Here is a 16,127-nt window from a genome sequence, read left to right as displayed (position 1 = left end):
GATTAATTTAAAATAAATCTAATAATCGATAGCATGACCTCTGTATTGTGGAGATCAGTTAAGATATTTGATAGGTATCATCCGAGCCTCAGTTATCTACAAGCAAAAGTTAAGCAATCAAAAGAACTGAGATTGTGAAAGAGATTTCCTATTGTTTAGTATTAAAAGATCATATTAATCTATCAATAACTGTTGCTTACATTGAGACTTATAACTTTTTATAGCTTTCTATTTAGCCTGTTTCATTATAATAAATTTTCACCAAGATTAAATAAATTTTTTATATCAGTTCATATCAAATCATTGATTTTGTTAAGCATCGTGGGTTCAAATATTGGACTTAATATTGTAGCTGTTTTAAATTAAAATGATTGAATAGGATTCTAAATCATATTGCATGACATTATTTTTGCCATGCATCATTTACTTTAACATCAGAGCTAATTTCTAAAAATTTACTAAAAAAATCAGTTGTGTAAGCTAATGATTGTGATTATATATTTATCTTTCAGAAATTATGAAAGCTAACAATAGTTATGTCGATACTAGAATTCTATTTCTATTTTTACATTCATTTGATATCTGCTACCGTAGTAAATTATAGTATTTTTAATGTAATACGATAAAATTTACGCTGTACATCGTTTAGTAAAACTGCATCTCCAAAATAGATTTAGTAGGAGATGAATAGTTATCGAATAGCAAGTAACTTTAGTCTTGCAAGTTTATTTCAAACTCTATTCGTTACTTTCGTAATATGCACTGAAATACGCGATAGTTTCTAAAAACTAACATTTCAAAATGGTGGTAAAGCTCTAAAATAGATCATTTATGTAGGGTAGCTGGTAAGATTGCATATCAGCATTAGTTGACAAAAGAACTAAATTATGTAACCGAGCGAGGTTTATAAGTAAAATCTAAGTCTTCCATTTTCGAGATAATTTACTACGAATAGCTTTGAGACACTATCTTTGCAGCTAATTTCGGTGGAAATTTAATATTGCTTGTAAATATTAATCGTTCTGAATGAATTAATGGTACTGATTAATCCACTGATTTTTTATAATTGCTTTCAGAACCAAATCAGACTAAATTTAGAATTAAATAAAAGGATTGTAAGGCCACGTAGCGCATATAGAGCAAAACACTTTTGAAGGCTTTTAATCCTGGTATGGCTGGGTATACATTGTGATTACCAGATATGCATTTATAGTTCTAATCGATACATATGATTATTAGAGTATCTATATATGAATATCTAGTTTTCTTCGATTACAACTATGACTTTATTTTGAGATTAATTATCAATTTTTAATGAAATAATCAAAATAAAGCAAAATAAAGCAAGTCAAATCAGGAGCCAACCAAGGTTAGTAGATGAATAATTTACGTATAGTGGCTACTATTGAAAGTCCCTTTTAAATAGATGAAAGATGTTTTCCTGTTAACGGGTATTGAAGCCTTCGATTTCCATTACATTAAACTAATTGTTTAGAGTATGCAAACAGAAACGCTTGACAAAGCGCTGTGCAGAATTGATTTTTAAATATTATATTATCAAAGAAACGGGAAAAATCATATGCTAAGAAATGAATAAGATTCTACACCCTTCCAGCACGTAAAAATAAAACAGCGACTCTCAGATTACATTATAATTCAAAGAATCATAGGAATCATGCTCTTGAATGGCAAATAATGTAAATAATGATACAAATTTCTATCATCTCCGAAGAGCTAGTAGTAAAAATTATAAATAACGAATTAATACAATGCACTCTACACATAATACTTTATCTATGATAAATAACATTACACACAATACATTTCATATCGTAATTGATTTATTTGCAGCTAACAGTAAGAATTAAATTTTTAATTTTTCTATTATTTAAATTTTAGCTCCGCACTTATTTTATAACGTTGATATCAGCAAGTTATTAATGGCTATGTATAGTATGGATACCATATCTACAGTAATTACAAGATGTTATTGTGAATTATTTTGATCTTAATTTATAAGACATCTATGATCATCAATATATTAATGATAGCGTAATCAAAAGATTTTTGCATGATCTGCTATAAGCCATAAATTAGATTGATTATCAGTTAATTTATTTTTGAATTCATTTTTTCTCGTAATTTCTGGAGACTTTCAACTACCTTTGCGGATAACTTAGAGGGTAATATTAATTATGCATACGATTATTTTACAAGGCGCTGGTATTTCTACAGATCGGCGATTCGTGATTTCATACGTAAGTTAGACTCTTTAAAAGATAGGTTTGCAATGCAACTTCAAATGCTTTCATTGTAGATGCTTTGTAGACTTTCTTGCTTGCGATACTTCTGAAGTATATCATCTTGCTAAAAAAAGAGTGAAAGGTACTTTATTACTTGTGATTCAATATTGTTGATATCCAGATATAGCATTCAACATGAGAACAAGCATAGTATTAAGTATCTTTGTAAAGTAAATCCAGTTTGATATGGAAAATACTTTCGAAAAATTGTCGTTTTTACGCTGAAGAGGTTATTTAAACAGTTTAATTGCTAATTATCACAGATTGGTAACCCATGTGAAAGAAAATAGGCACATGCTGACTCTATAAAGGGTTATTGAGTTTTTCTGTTCTCGTAGCATTGTTAGAGTGTTGTAACTTTTTGAAAGTAAATAGTAAATAAATTAGGCTCTGTTTCTGTATCATAGTCTTGATTGGAATATGCAGTCAACAAGGTAAAATAATCTATCTCGAATCTATAATGAGCGTTAAAGAAATTGCTAGATAAATATAAGAGTACCATAGCCTTGCTTTCATTGATATTAACTTACTTTAATTTGCTTTTTTACATAATTATAGAGTAAGTAGTTGTGACAGTGTTATATACTGTATTAGAGTAGAAATATCTATCTTAGGATAATTCTGTTAGCCTATCCTTATTTAGTTAACTTCTAATTTGGATATACTGTGCTTTAATATAGCACTGACTTTTTATGACAGTGACACATATACACATACTGAAATTAATAGTTATAATAGGGAATGCAAATCATCTACTTACAGATCGAATCATTATGATTGTAACTACTTATGGTAGATTGTAAATTATCGTGGAAATGTTCCGTGATAAGATATATCGTGATCTGACTATTCTGTATTAATCATTAGATGTCTATGTTCGTAAATACTGTTGTCTGCATTAAGGGAGCAGTAGCTAAAATTAATATCTAATTCAGTGAATGATTCCAAAGTTAATCGTACTAACTATGACTCATGGACTATTGAGGAGTAGTATATAAATGCAGTATATCGTGTAATAAAGTGGATTCTTAAACTTAGTGTTTAACGTAAAATATGAAGCGTATGAGTATTTGTGTAGTCTGCTAGTAGAGCAAAAGTGTTTGCGATAGCGCAGATATCGTTCCTTGATACGTGGTTCAAGGAATTGACTTATTGATCGTACATTACGTTACCTTGTTGCAAAAGCTGTTTTGTGATAGGTGTGCTCTCTTAGTAATGATAATATTGGCATAGTTCGAGCTCATTGTAGTGATGCCCTCCATAATGTGACTAGAGATACTATAACATTGAAGATGGTCAGCATTTTATGGTATGCGAAATTAATAGAAGAGTAATAATATTTTAAGCCGATTAACTCGTACTGAAAACATAGTAATGAAAAGTTTATGGAAAAATCTTTGCTTGAGGGCTCAATGCTTATTTGCGGCAACTTTTCTACCGTAAGCAGATTAAGCAAATCGTATTTAAGAACTTAGGAGATGAGCTCATGGAAGATTTTACTTCACCTGAACTTAGGATAAATTAGGTGAAATTCTTATTCTAATGGATTATTGTTCTACTGTTCTACTATCCTTAAACCAGTAATGAAAGTCGTATTTTCTTAAATTCTATGTTGACTAAGACGATTATTTGTGAGATACTTTATTACGCTCATACACACGTAACGTAGCAAATCATTATTTTCTTAACTTCATAACGCTCAAAGCTCTATACTTTAGCTTAAAGTGAAGAGAACATTTGTACATTTCCGAATAATGATGAGTTACAGGCTTAATATTTCAGAAGAAATTGTCGACTTATGAACAAAAATTAAATATACCCAGCTAATATATAAGAGAATGAACTCGTCATAGATAAGATATGGATAATAGATTCGTATTCTATATTTTACATTAGTCACTATAAAAGCAAGTAAAGAGCTTACAAAACGGAAATACGGTAAAGCAAATAAGTGTTTAATGAAACTATTCTTATCCTACCTCAGCAATGATCAGACGTAATTTTCTAATCTCCAGTTGAAGATCAGTATTTGTTAGAACGGATTGGAAACCATTAGTCATTTTATGATCTGATTTTGTAAAGCCTACCGCCAATGAATTTGATATAACTTTCCACAGCTATAGTAATTTCGAAAAGTAAAAAGGATTTATTAGTAATAAGCATGCAATGCAACAATGTTCTATGTACTATAAAGTTTACGGGTATCGTACATTATATTAGTAAATACGTTACTTCTTTAATGAACAGATAAGTTATTGATTTGATTAATGATAAATTTAAATATTTTTGTAGAATAATTTAATGTTAGCAATGAACTTATATAGTTATCCATATACCTTAGGAATAAAAATTAAGCAAATAGATGATGTAGTGCATAGAATTACAAATGCTGCTTTCAAAGCAAACCCAGCATTGAGCACATTGTTAGATAACATTCCTACGGTGACTCCAGTCGAACTTAAAACGAATATGTTGTAAATCGTCAGTCCTAAAGAACGAGAATCGTTCAACGACGGAATGGAAACTTTTCGTGTTCTCCATGCCAAACTGACTCCATATAATAACATAGATAACTTAAACGCAAAGATTGTAATTAACCAAACAATTGATTGTTCCGATGAGCAGACTTGAACACGATAACGAATAATGTTTTGACCATCATGCTGCTGATAGAAATGTATCAATATCAGTTTATTGGTCGAGCATTTTCGGTAATTTTATCAATTAACTTCATAGTTTTGTAAAATTTAATAGATAAGCTATATATATTCATACCCTTTCCTGTCCAATACCAACATCGGTGGTTGTCATTGGATCAATTAACATCCACAATATCAAAACGATAATATCAATGGCCAACAGTTGGACTAGACGAAATATTAGGTGTATGTCCTTGATTATCTGAATTAGAACATTAAGTAAAATCGTTTATGTGAAAGAAATGAAAATTTTATAGTGATAGCTTAATCGCTTAATTTCATTTGCCGTAAATATTAATTCTTGTAAGGAAAACGCGCTATTTGAGGTGATTTTTAATATTCTCTTAGTTTTGTTATGAGGACTTACCAGCTTCACTTTTGCTACATTCGTAAATATTTTAAATATTCTCCATGTTTTTAGCATCACAGAGCCAAAAGCTACGGTGAAGCCAAGACTTAAGAACCATATCTCTGCTATACAAGCATATTTTCTGTTTTCGTAGCCAACTAGCGCTGCATCCATACCATTTAATATTACGGAAATGTAGCACAGAATACAACCAAATAGGATACAATAATTCAATTTAGGGCTGGACATTTTGATCTGTCTAAAATTAAAGATCACGCCGATATTTACTATCTAGCATTTGTTCCACTAATTAAAATATGCAATATACAGTATAATTTAGGGTATAAATTTACTAATATCGAAAACCTGTTATGCCTCTTCATTGCCACATAAGTCATAATTGCTAATGAAAACAATATTCCCAGGCAGCTTACGATGGCGAATGGTATAAACAATTCTGGGGCGATAGTTCTAATAATCACGGTGATAATTAACCGATCTTTTGGAGGCGTACCTTCTGTATTTACGCATATAAAACACATAGAAAACATATATGTTAACCAGTCACGTACATATTCTACTTATTAATTGACGATATGTCACAAACCAGCTTCGTAACAAAGATAGCGTAAAACAAATTTCTAAATAACTATAGTCGCCGTGATTCAGTATCCCTTAACTATCTCACAAGAATTTAGACGCCTTTGCTTCTACGTTAAATAACTATAGAACTCTTCTTTTATTCAACTATCTGCCGAATTTAAATACCCTTCGGCAGCTGCTATCGTGTATGAGTCATAAGGGTTCATGAAATTTAGTTCATACTGGATAGCTAAATTAATACAGAAATTATTTATAATCTTAGACGTGTACTGAACGATTCTAGATAATTAGATTATAGTATGTCCTTAAACAGAATTACTTATAGTATCATCTATAGTTAAATATCTTCAGGATATTCATCACAAGCGTTGCAAGACATAACACTATAATCAATTAACATTAGATACCGTATAGAACTCTTAATACTGTACAACATTAATTACTGGAGTAAAATAATAATTACCGTAGTTCTTACTGTAAGTCATTATACTTATCTCTTGTTACGGTGTTGCCTTATCATTAGGATAGTTTACTAAGTACAGTAGTAGCTAGTATGGAGAATATCCATATTTGTAGTGTAAGATAAGTAATGCCTTAACGTGGATGTTGTTTGTGATAGTTCATTACATACTTGATATTGATTGGTATTGTGTGACAGATAGCAGTAATATGATTCAAGTTCTAGTTAATGATAGTTGAATTAGACAACCTACGAGCTTAGATTAAGACTAAGTATGAGTAAGAGATTCAAAATATTTACTGATAGTAAAGCTACGTAAGGAACATCTCGGTTCGAGATGTTTCTCCTAGTAAGATATAACAATAATACTGTTATTGTTTGCAAATTAGACGGTTCCTATATAAATGGGAACATTTGAGTTCAGTTGTAGTAAAAAGTTGTAGCTGTATCTTTGCTAATAAAAGTTTCATCTTTACAGTCTTTTGCTGTGTGTATTTAACGTTAAGTAAAAGGGCGTTTAAGTTAGTAGCTACTTATAGACTTTTACTGTACGTTACCTTGTCGCAGAAGTGAAATTGTGACATCTCCATATATAAATGTTAATTAAATTTAGTCATTTACTCTTCAAGGACGTTTATACCGTGATACGATAGTACCGTAATCTAATGCTTTGCAAAATATGCCCAGTATTTGAAGTCATGCTATCTACTATTTCTAACCTGGCCATTTCAGGGAAGCGTTATTGATTTCCAAAGTATTCTTTTGAATATTATAAAATGCGACAGCAGTGCGAGAATCCCAAACTGCGAAATATGAAGAAGTTAACATTATAGGAACGAAATTGAAAAAGCCCATCTCATTGATACGGTACCTTGTTGCTGCGAAATAGTCACATCACCTAGTCGACTACTCCCGTTTAGAAAGGAGATGTATCCCTATAAAATGATGATTGGCCGGTATAAAGTATTAGTAAAACAATACAACTACAGCATGTAAGATAAGAAACAGTATCTTAACTAATGAAATTGATTATAAATCTGATATACAAACTCAGCGACGAACCGTCACTCCATAAAATGATAGTTTAGATAATTTTTCCACTAATACAGAGCGTATGAAAGTGTTTTGATAGTCAAATTCAGTAATGGACGTTTTATTCATATTTAGTCGTTGTTCTGTACGATTTAATCCTAACGCTAGAGACCACACAGCATCGTATATTGTCCCAATTGAATCAGAAATTGAAAAGGAGGTATTTGATTGATTTAAATTATTTTCTAGTCGCTGATAGTACTGAGTTCCGGCCTATGAAAAGAATATTCTAAGTGTCAACATACTATCGGTAGAATAGTTACCACAAAAGCTACCACAATTAATACTGTGGTAATAATATTAAATTTACTGCTAAAGTGATATTTTGTTCTGACAATTATGACAATAAAGTTTATAAATCCTCAAATATTTCATAATTTTAATTGCTTGCAAGCCAACGCGTACCCGTTTCTTTATGGAATAAGATACAGTAACAACGACAGCAAAAATAAAGTACTATCAAATAATAAGAAGTATAGTATAAGTTATAATGGTTACCTTGCCAGATATGGAAATCCTACCAGAAGTTGAATATAATGGGGTTTTGGTATAAAATGTATTATTGTTAATGGCCTCAAAAAGCTGTTCCTTCGTGCAATTATTATTTGGACTTTCTACGTCCCACCAGGTAGAATGCAGCCATCCTTGAAACCACCATGAGTACTTTGGCCCGTAGATATGCAAATGATATGCCTACGGCATTAAAGATATAGTGAAACCATGTTCACTGCACAGATTATTTTTCGATAAGTTATACTTCTTAACTAAATTGGTCTATAATCTATCTACGAACACGCATAATAAATTACTGTTACTAACGGAGTAGAATAATTTCAATATTTGGTACTGAGATAGATTGCAATTTGTTTATTGTTTTTTGATCGATGGCTTTTACTGACATCCATTAGCAATAACACTTAAATCATGTGGCTAATGGTTTAAAATTTCGTAAATTAACACTATAGATCTACATAAATCGAAAGCGTTTGAATATTTATTGTATTGCTAATGAAATTTTAAATAAATTACCATTTTTTCTAAGAAATTAAGCTAATTCATTTATTAATGAAAGAAAATGACACTGATCTACTAAGTCAGATCTGAGTAAAGTTATAGTATTTTATGAATAAATAATACAATAAAAAATATGGGCCATTTCAATAAAGTCTTGTTTAAACGCGTATGGTACATGATATTTTCATGGATTTTAGTTATAATATGAACTAACCGAGCACATTACTTTTAAGGCTATGTTACTTCCTCCGAAGAACATGATAATTCGGACGTCTTTACTCTAGTTAAGATAAATTTTAAATAAGTTATTAAATATCTCTATAAAATCATTACTATCGATTGCGTACGGTCAATGCTATGTTTTAATAAATATTGAATTCATTTTTACCAATAAATTCTTCATTGCGAATGTCGGATCGTTATCAATGCTTTCTAAAACCGCGACATTAATATTTGCGTTTATCATTTGCTGTTGAACCAATAGAGCTAACTATATTAAGATGTTTGTTATTAATATTTAGTTAAACTATAAATTTTTCAATTAAAACTAATTTCAGTATTTATTTACAAAGAAGAGACACATTTTAAGCTATTTATAAAGCGTTTTTAGTATGCGGTGTTTCGCTTCTCATTCCTGAAATGCAATTTTGAGAACTGAAAAGTGAAATGAAAATCTGTAGAGCCACAAAATCGGGTAAAATACTTATAAACGAGTTTTTCAGAGTCAGGGGCTGTTGTAATAATAATTAAATGGATAGTTTTACTGAGATGTTATTAATTAATGATTTATGATGCTGTAAGAAGTATTTACAGCAATAATTTCTTCTGCATATTAGTGAAGCTCATACCTAAGGACTAGACAATTGAAGCCTACTCTGCATATGATACAGTATTTAAGAACTTGTAACAAATATCATAAATAAAACCAGACAATTATCTAAAGCATTAAGTAGCAATCGTATTTATATTGATCAATATAGTACAATGTGTTATAAAAATTGCTCAAAAATGATCAGGATCCATATGAAATATCCTAATTGTCGATTTCTGAGGATTTTAAAACGTGCTATCCTAAGCATTGTAATGATAATTAAAATTCTATAATTACAAGTATATTAAGAATTAATAGGACAGAGCATTCAACTTATAATTTCATTTGGGCTGTTTAACGTGACGTAACATTCAACTTTGATGTTAATTTTCATACCTTCGGGTGAGCACCTGAAGAACTATGAATAATTCCTACGGTCTTCCAATTAAAGTGCTTAAAAAACGCTAGTCTGGCAGCTGTATAACTTTTTTCTGTGACAGCAGTTCTAAAATAGTATGGATAGGTAGTTTTGTCATCCAAAGCAATAGTCGTAGCTGCATATCCTAGCTGTACATACGATACAAAGAATACAGATAGCATAAGCAAAATTTATGCATAAGAATATGATTCCATAGAAAATGGTAAAATTTACATAATTTTAAACTACTACTATCAGTTTTTGTTTATAATAAAACATTATGATATTGCCACTAAAATGATATATCGAATACATGTGATCTCGATTAACCTGAACTAAATTCCAAAATTTGGTCATGGATGCAGCATATTCGGTAGCCGTAGATAATAATGGACCAATAACGGCAACCTTAGTTGGAGGACGTGAAATAGATTCAATAATTTCTTTTGCTGCTATTGGACCGTTCATCTGAATTAGAAAAGTACCTGTGGTTATGCTTTAGTCGGAAAATGAAGAAAATTATCAATACAATGTTTCAAATATACACCATATGCTAAAACTCGAAAATAGATTTAATAATGCTTATAACACTAGTTGTAAAAATCAATATAAATTAATGTGCTAAATGAGTCTGATTCTAGAGATTTATGATGTTTAAAAGAGCTTGACAGTTATAGATTGTTACAATTTTAACAATTTTCGAACTGAAGATAAGCAAAGTTATAGATTAAGTTTTGTACTTATTATACTGGACTGTGACATTAAAAATATAATATTTTACCAGACTATCAAGAAATTCAACTTGCAATTGGTGATTCGGTAAAATAGCATGGTTTTGATTAATGTCATCTATTGCCATCGTGACCGCGCCAAGAAGTGATCGACTTGATGAAGAAGTAGAAAAATGAGGTATCAAACACAGGATTGTAATATTTTCTTTGCATTGCGACCCATTTGCAAGATAGAGAAGATTACAAAATCCGCAGATAAACAGATAATGAAACAGCCGCATGACGGTACAATTAAAGAAGAAATGAAGTAATGCTGAAATGTAATCTAAATATATATGTTATTAGGATACTCGTATACCGATACTAAGCGATTTAAATTGTCATAACAATAAATACCTGATATTACTAGCTGATTGATTGCATTCATGTAATGCGCTATTTATAAATTATTGAAAGCGTAATTTTTTTGTAACATCTGGAATAGATATTGTGTTTAATAATTACATCATTATGTTGTTAGCCATTACAAGTTGCAATAGAATTGATGTAGAATCTTGTCCAAAAGTAAGAGTATTCAAAGTAAGTTTGCTTACTGTTAATCACAACTTAATATAGCAATGGACATCTTAACAATCTTTTATCAACATGGTGTTGTTCGTACGCCTGATTACGCAAGTATAATTACTTGATGAGACCATTCGACGCTAAAAGCAAGGTGTTGAATTTCGGTCGCTATTGTGTAACATATTAGGGATATATTATAATTTGTGCTTATAATAAATCCTTATAAATATTATTCAGATTTTTAGATGGTTCTGGAATAATACTAATACATATTAATAAATAAATATTATTTCGATTTTTTAACCGCTTTGGAACAATATAAATTTGAGACTTATGTAAAATTTCATCAGTTCTAACATTAGAAACTAATTCTGCTAATTCTGACTGGTTATATGTACACTACTTGTCAATATGTGTATATTATGTTTCTAGTAAAATCTTTTCCACTTTAGCAGTTCATTTTTACTAGTAGTAGAAAATAATACATGAAATCGTTAGGTAAATGTTGAAAGGTTGAGATAGGTCATTTGATTACTTAATCATTGTAAAGTTTTCTGTTTAGTTCCTGTTCAGTCTCTAATATCAACTACGCAACTTATAAAAAATGGCTTTATTATGCTGCCAATAATAATTTGTAGTTTTCAGATTAATTTGCAATCGTCAAAGTACAGCGTATAGAACAAATAGATCAACCTTCTTTCAATCATTACGCTATAACTAAGGAAGAAATGAAAATTAAAACAAATAAAATAAATAAGTAAGCGCAAAAATAACCTAGAACGAGACATTATTGTTTATTCAATGGCCGAGCAGTGTATTGGTGTATTGATACTATTGCTAATAAAGAAAATAGAGTATGACCTTGATGTTGATCATATTTAGCTTAGGATATAGTAACAAAAGATATATTTTAAAGAAAAGCTTATTAATAATAGTTATTTTAACTTCATAAAATGCACCTGTATTAATAATTTCAACCATAGTTAGATAAAATATGAAAAGGACGATACGGATACTATAAAAATACAAATTAAGGTGACATTTAAAGTCTCTTTTTTGAGCTAAGCTCATTGACTAAATACCAAATAAATACACTTTGCTCTTGGATTCATTTATGCTATGAAAATTATAGAATAAACAAATTCACATCCTGATAAATGTTGGCATGAAAGGTTAGGGTTAGAAAAGGTATAAAGATATCGAGTAATACTAATTGGCTATTACGATGATTATCTTCCCACATAATAATTTATACAATATCTTCTTTAATCGATAGCATAATAAGCAATTATTATGATTATTGTTATCTGAGATATATAGCACATTGTCATTCTGTATATTTTACATTGCCTATGCCGACTAAAGTTAATGCCGTTATTTTTGGACGATTATTGACGAAGAAAATGTCTAGTACTGTACTCTTTATCAATCTTCTTTCTAATGATGCCTTTCAACTTGTGTGTAGTGACTGATAAATAAATACTTGTACTGCAATCTTATTATGGAAATTATTAATATGTGCTCATTTTTAATCAACCTTTATTAAACCTCTATCGTTTTTCGAATGCTTATCATACACGTATTTACCGATAATTGGCGTGTGAAAATATGACATAATTGGCACCTTTGATCATGATGATAGTGTGCGCGATCTCTGACGACTATCAACCATTTAACTACAATGGCAAAATTACGATTATTTAATGGAGGTCTAATATAATGTTTGTTAGATCCTTTAAAGTGATTAAGTATTATAATTAATTTCTACTCCTGATTATATTTGATAAAACGGAACATCACACACTTGACACGATACGAATATTCTGTAAATCGTATTTAACTACCGATAGTTAGAGGTAGCTTTCTGTTACTTTAATTTACAGTACGTTAGTGATGAATCATCGTTAAGAACAAATTACTTCTTAAAGAAGAATATAATTTTTGAGAAAATAGCAATAACCGAGCAATCCTTAGACGAAGTATTCTGATTTATTCTTTGGTAATAATCAGCAATTCATTATATTTAATAAATCGATGATAGCATTGGTTACTTGTCATTAATCAAACTAATAAATTTCAGTTATAGATATAGGCGGCCTTTAATGCTAGATAATACTACTAGAGAATTGTATAACATTTACTTTAAAGAAAATTAATCATCAAATCAAATCGACGCTATATATTGTAAGTTTTATATGGCGATTAGCGATATCATAAAGAAGTGCCCCATCAGTATTTGAATGACGTAGAAAATATTTAAAACAATTAATTATCGTCATAAACGCTATAAATTGGATAATAAAGTTGAAAATATCTATAGACCTAAACCAAGGTACAGTAGTTTCGTGCCAGCAAACAATTTAAATAATAAAGTTGCTGAGAAACTTTTTTGTAATTGCTATGAATATGGCGCTATCGTACGTGATAGTCTAACAGAGGAATAGTCTTCTATTAATAAGCCTATCGCATGACTAGTAGATTACTACAATGTAAAATAGAGAAACAAATACATGTACGAGTATAAACTACTTTAATTAATGGCGAAATAGTTTATGTTGTAGGCATAGATTACCCTATTTTATCTTCTTTTTCTATCGATTTTTACTTTGTGATTCTTGCGCAAAACTAAATTGAAACAAATGGCGACGCTCTAAATCGAATTCCGTTGTCCCTTTATTTCCTTGTTTCAGACTTAATTTACTTAATATTTTTAGGCAAAAAATTCGCTTCTAAAATTTACTTTTATTAAGATATTTTTGGATTAATAACAATGTATAAATTATCGACTTATTTTAATATTAGATTGCAATAAATATGCTAAAATTTACTTTAAATAGAGGGCAAAGTTATATCAAGTACTATAACTGCCTCAAAACGACCCATGGTGTGTCACTTTTTAGAGTACCTGCTTAATTTATTTCATTCTTAATGCTGACGCTTAGTTCAATTTCGTTTAAGTAAAGTTCGCTAGTTAATTCGCGTTCTTTAATACTTGTATATTGCATTTTGTGAAAATAAAAGGCATCTGACATTGTTAATATCGTAAAAGAAAAGAAATCATCTGATCTCAGCTATATTGCAAGATCATAATTAAGCATTAATTAAGCTTTACTAGATATCTCTAGACATAACTACAAGTGTTATATTCACATTCCAATGCAGCAAATGTGAATATGTTGATTGCTACATTCTATTTTCCTTTCTATCTGTAGTTTCTAAGTATTATTATTAAATATATTTTTGTCTACAATCTGGTTTGGGTGGTAAATGCTTAGCGAAGCTGCCCATCAATTGCATCAGTATTCATGAAACACAGACGACTATTCTGAAAAATAAAATTCTCCACAGCGGTTATCGTAACTATTGTAATTATTCCCGTTGCAAATAATTTTGTCTAGTAACTCTTAAATATTTGACTAAAATAATGAAAATGTCAGAATATATTTGACGCAAAAATGGCAACACCAAAAAATAATGCCGTTTTTAGCATGAAAGTTTTATAGCAATAGTATGCTACGTGATTAAGAGTTCAACAATTTACTTTAACATTCCTGATGTAAATTTCATTCAATACTACTACTTACGTTAATTACCCTTGACACGTAAATCTTCTCACCAAACATAACTTGAATATTATGTGATGCAACCCTTAGCTAAAGATGCATTAAAAAGTTTGTCAGCTACAATATAATGCTATAATTTATTCTTATTTATTGTATTTCTTTTTATGTTTGAAGACACAATTCATCGTAACCTAAATACTGCATATTAAATAGTTCACTTTAGAACTTTACTATAATTTTTGGAATAGTATTTCCTTTCGTAATGTTAAAGGTGAGAAAAGTATCTACCACAGAAAAGCATATTACCGGTAATCTGACATTGAATAAATGACGTAGTTTTAATGTCTTACTAAACATGGAGGGAATTTACAGCAATTGTTATTTTAAATAACCGTGATGAATACGAATAGATGCAATGTCGTAGATTATTACAGAAGTTATAAGTGAAATTATTTTGAACTAATTTCTCTATCGCCGCATTTGTTTAAGTACACGTGATTTTAGTATAGGGTTTATGGTAGATTGATAGCGATATAATATTATCTGGAGAACATTTCAGCATAAATATATAATGGAGATTCCATTAATGGAAATATTAATAGTAGTTTGAAGGTACATCCGGATAGTATCCGTTTATTAACAACGTTAATTGCCTCATAAAGTTAATAGCAGAATAATAGTGGTATGAATTTTTCTATAAAGGTTATTCATCAATGTAACGAAATGAAATTTTTCTTCGTCATGTTTATTACTTCCTAAACAAAAAGTTCACGACAACTTTAACTTATTCTGTTTAACTATTGTAACATATTTACTTAGGAATCAAATTGACAGTGCGTAAGTCTATAGAAGAGGCTATAGATAAAAGAGCTATCTAAATACATTTCTAATAAGTTTTCATTCTCCATGAATTAATTGTCGACCGTTATCATAGTTATAAGAATGTTATCGCATTCGCTAATATTTTTAATACGAATATGCAGTTAATAACCGCTAAATTTGTTCTACTGCATAATAGTATAGTAAAACGATATCGTTGAATTTAATCATCTACTGGACTGGTCTGCAGATTTCTAGCGAATTCTCCTTGTTACCTAATAGAAGTGTTTCGTAGACGCAACAATATGGAAACCTAACAGTGCATAGATAGTAACGCCAGTTCCGTTAATCAAATATTAAGAATTTCTCAGTTTATTAATGCTACACATACTGTTTGTTTAAAACTTAGTGAACGAAATACGAAACTTCTATAGGGTGGAATTTAAGTTGGATATTTTCTGAGATCATTTATATCAATTCCTTATACATATACGTATATACGAGTAGTTTATTAGAGAAGTTGAAATACGGCAGCGAATTTAATCACGTTTGGTAGACTATCCCTAATCCTAGCGCTCATCTAATTGCTGGCGATAGCGATGAATTATCCCTTGTTGCTAAAGGTGATTTGTAATAAACAAAATAATGTTTTAGAGTTTATCTTTCCATAAATGCACCATATTGATATTGTGAAGGTAAAA

General features: G+C 29.9%; 1 protein-coding gene across 1 annotated transcript in view; it reads right to left on the bottom strand.

The window, feature by feature from the left end:
• Nucleotides 1–16,127, bottom strand: part of TRIADDRAFT_30267 (uncharacterized protein) — a gene marked incomplete at both ends in the record, with an annotated part of 58,290 nt that overhangs the window by 11,318 nt on the left and 30,845 nt on the right. Inside the window, 6 exons of the mRNA XM_002115990.1 lie at nt 5,718–5,868; nt 7,134–7,217; nt 7,286–7,349; nt 7,477–7,719; nt 8,005–8,199; nt 8,735–8,800. Coding sequence (XP_002116026.1) covers nt 5,718–5,868; nt 7,134–7,217; nt 7,286–7,349; nt 7,477–7,719; nt 8,005–8,199; nt 8,735–8,800 — 803 coding nt within the window. The remainder of the gene's footprint in view (nt 1–5,717; nt 5,869–7,133; nt 7,218–7,285; nt 7,350–7,476; nt 7,720–8,004; nt 8,200–8,734; nt 8,801–16,127) is intronic.

This window comes from Trichoplax adhaerens, genomic scaffold (genome assembly GCF_000150275.1).
Source record: "Trichoplax adhaerens TRIADscaffold_13 genomic scaffold, whole genome shotgun sequence".
Classification (NCBI taxonomy): domain Eukaryota; kingdom Metazoa; phylum Placozoa; class Uniplacotomia; order Trichoplacea; family Trichoplacidae; genus Trichoplax; species Trichoplax adhaerens.
Note: the sequence above shows the minus strand (reverse complement) of the source record. Positions and strands in the feature narration are given on the sequence as shown.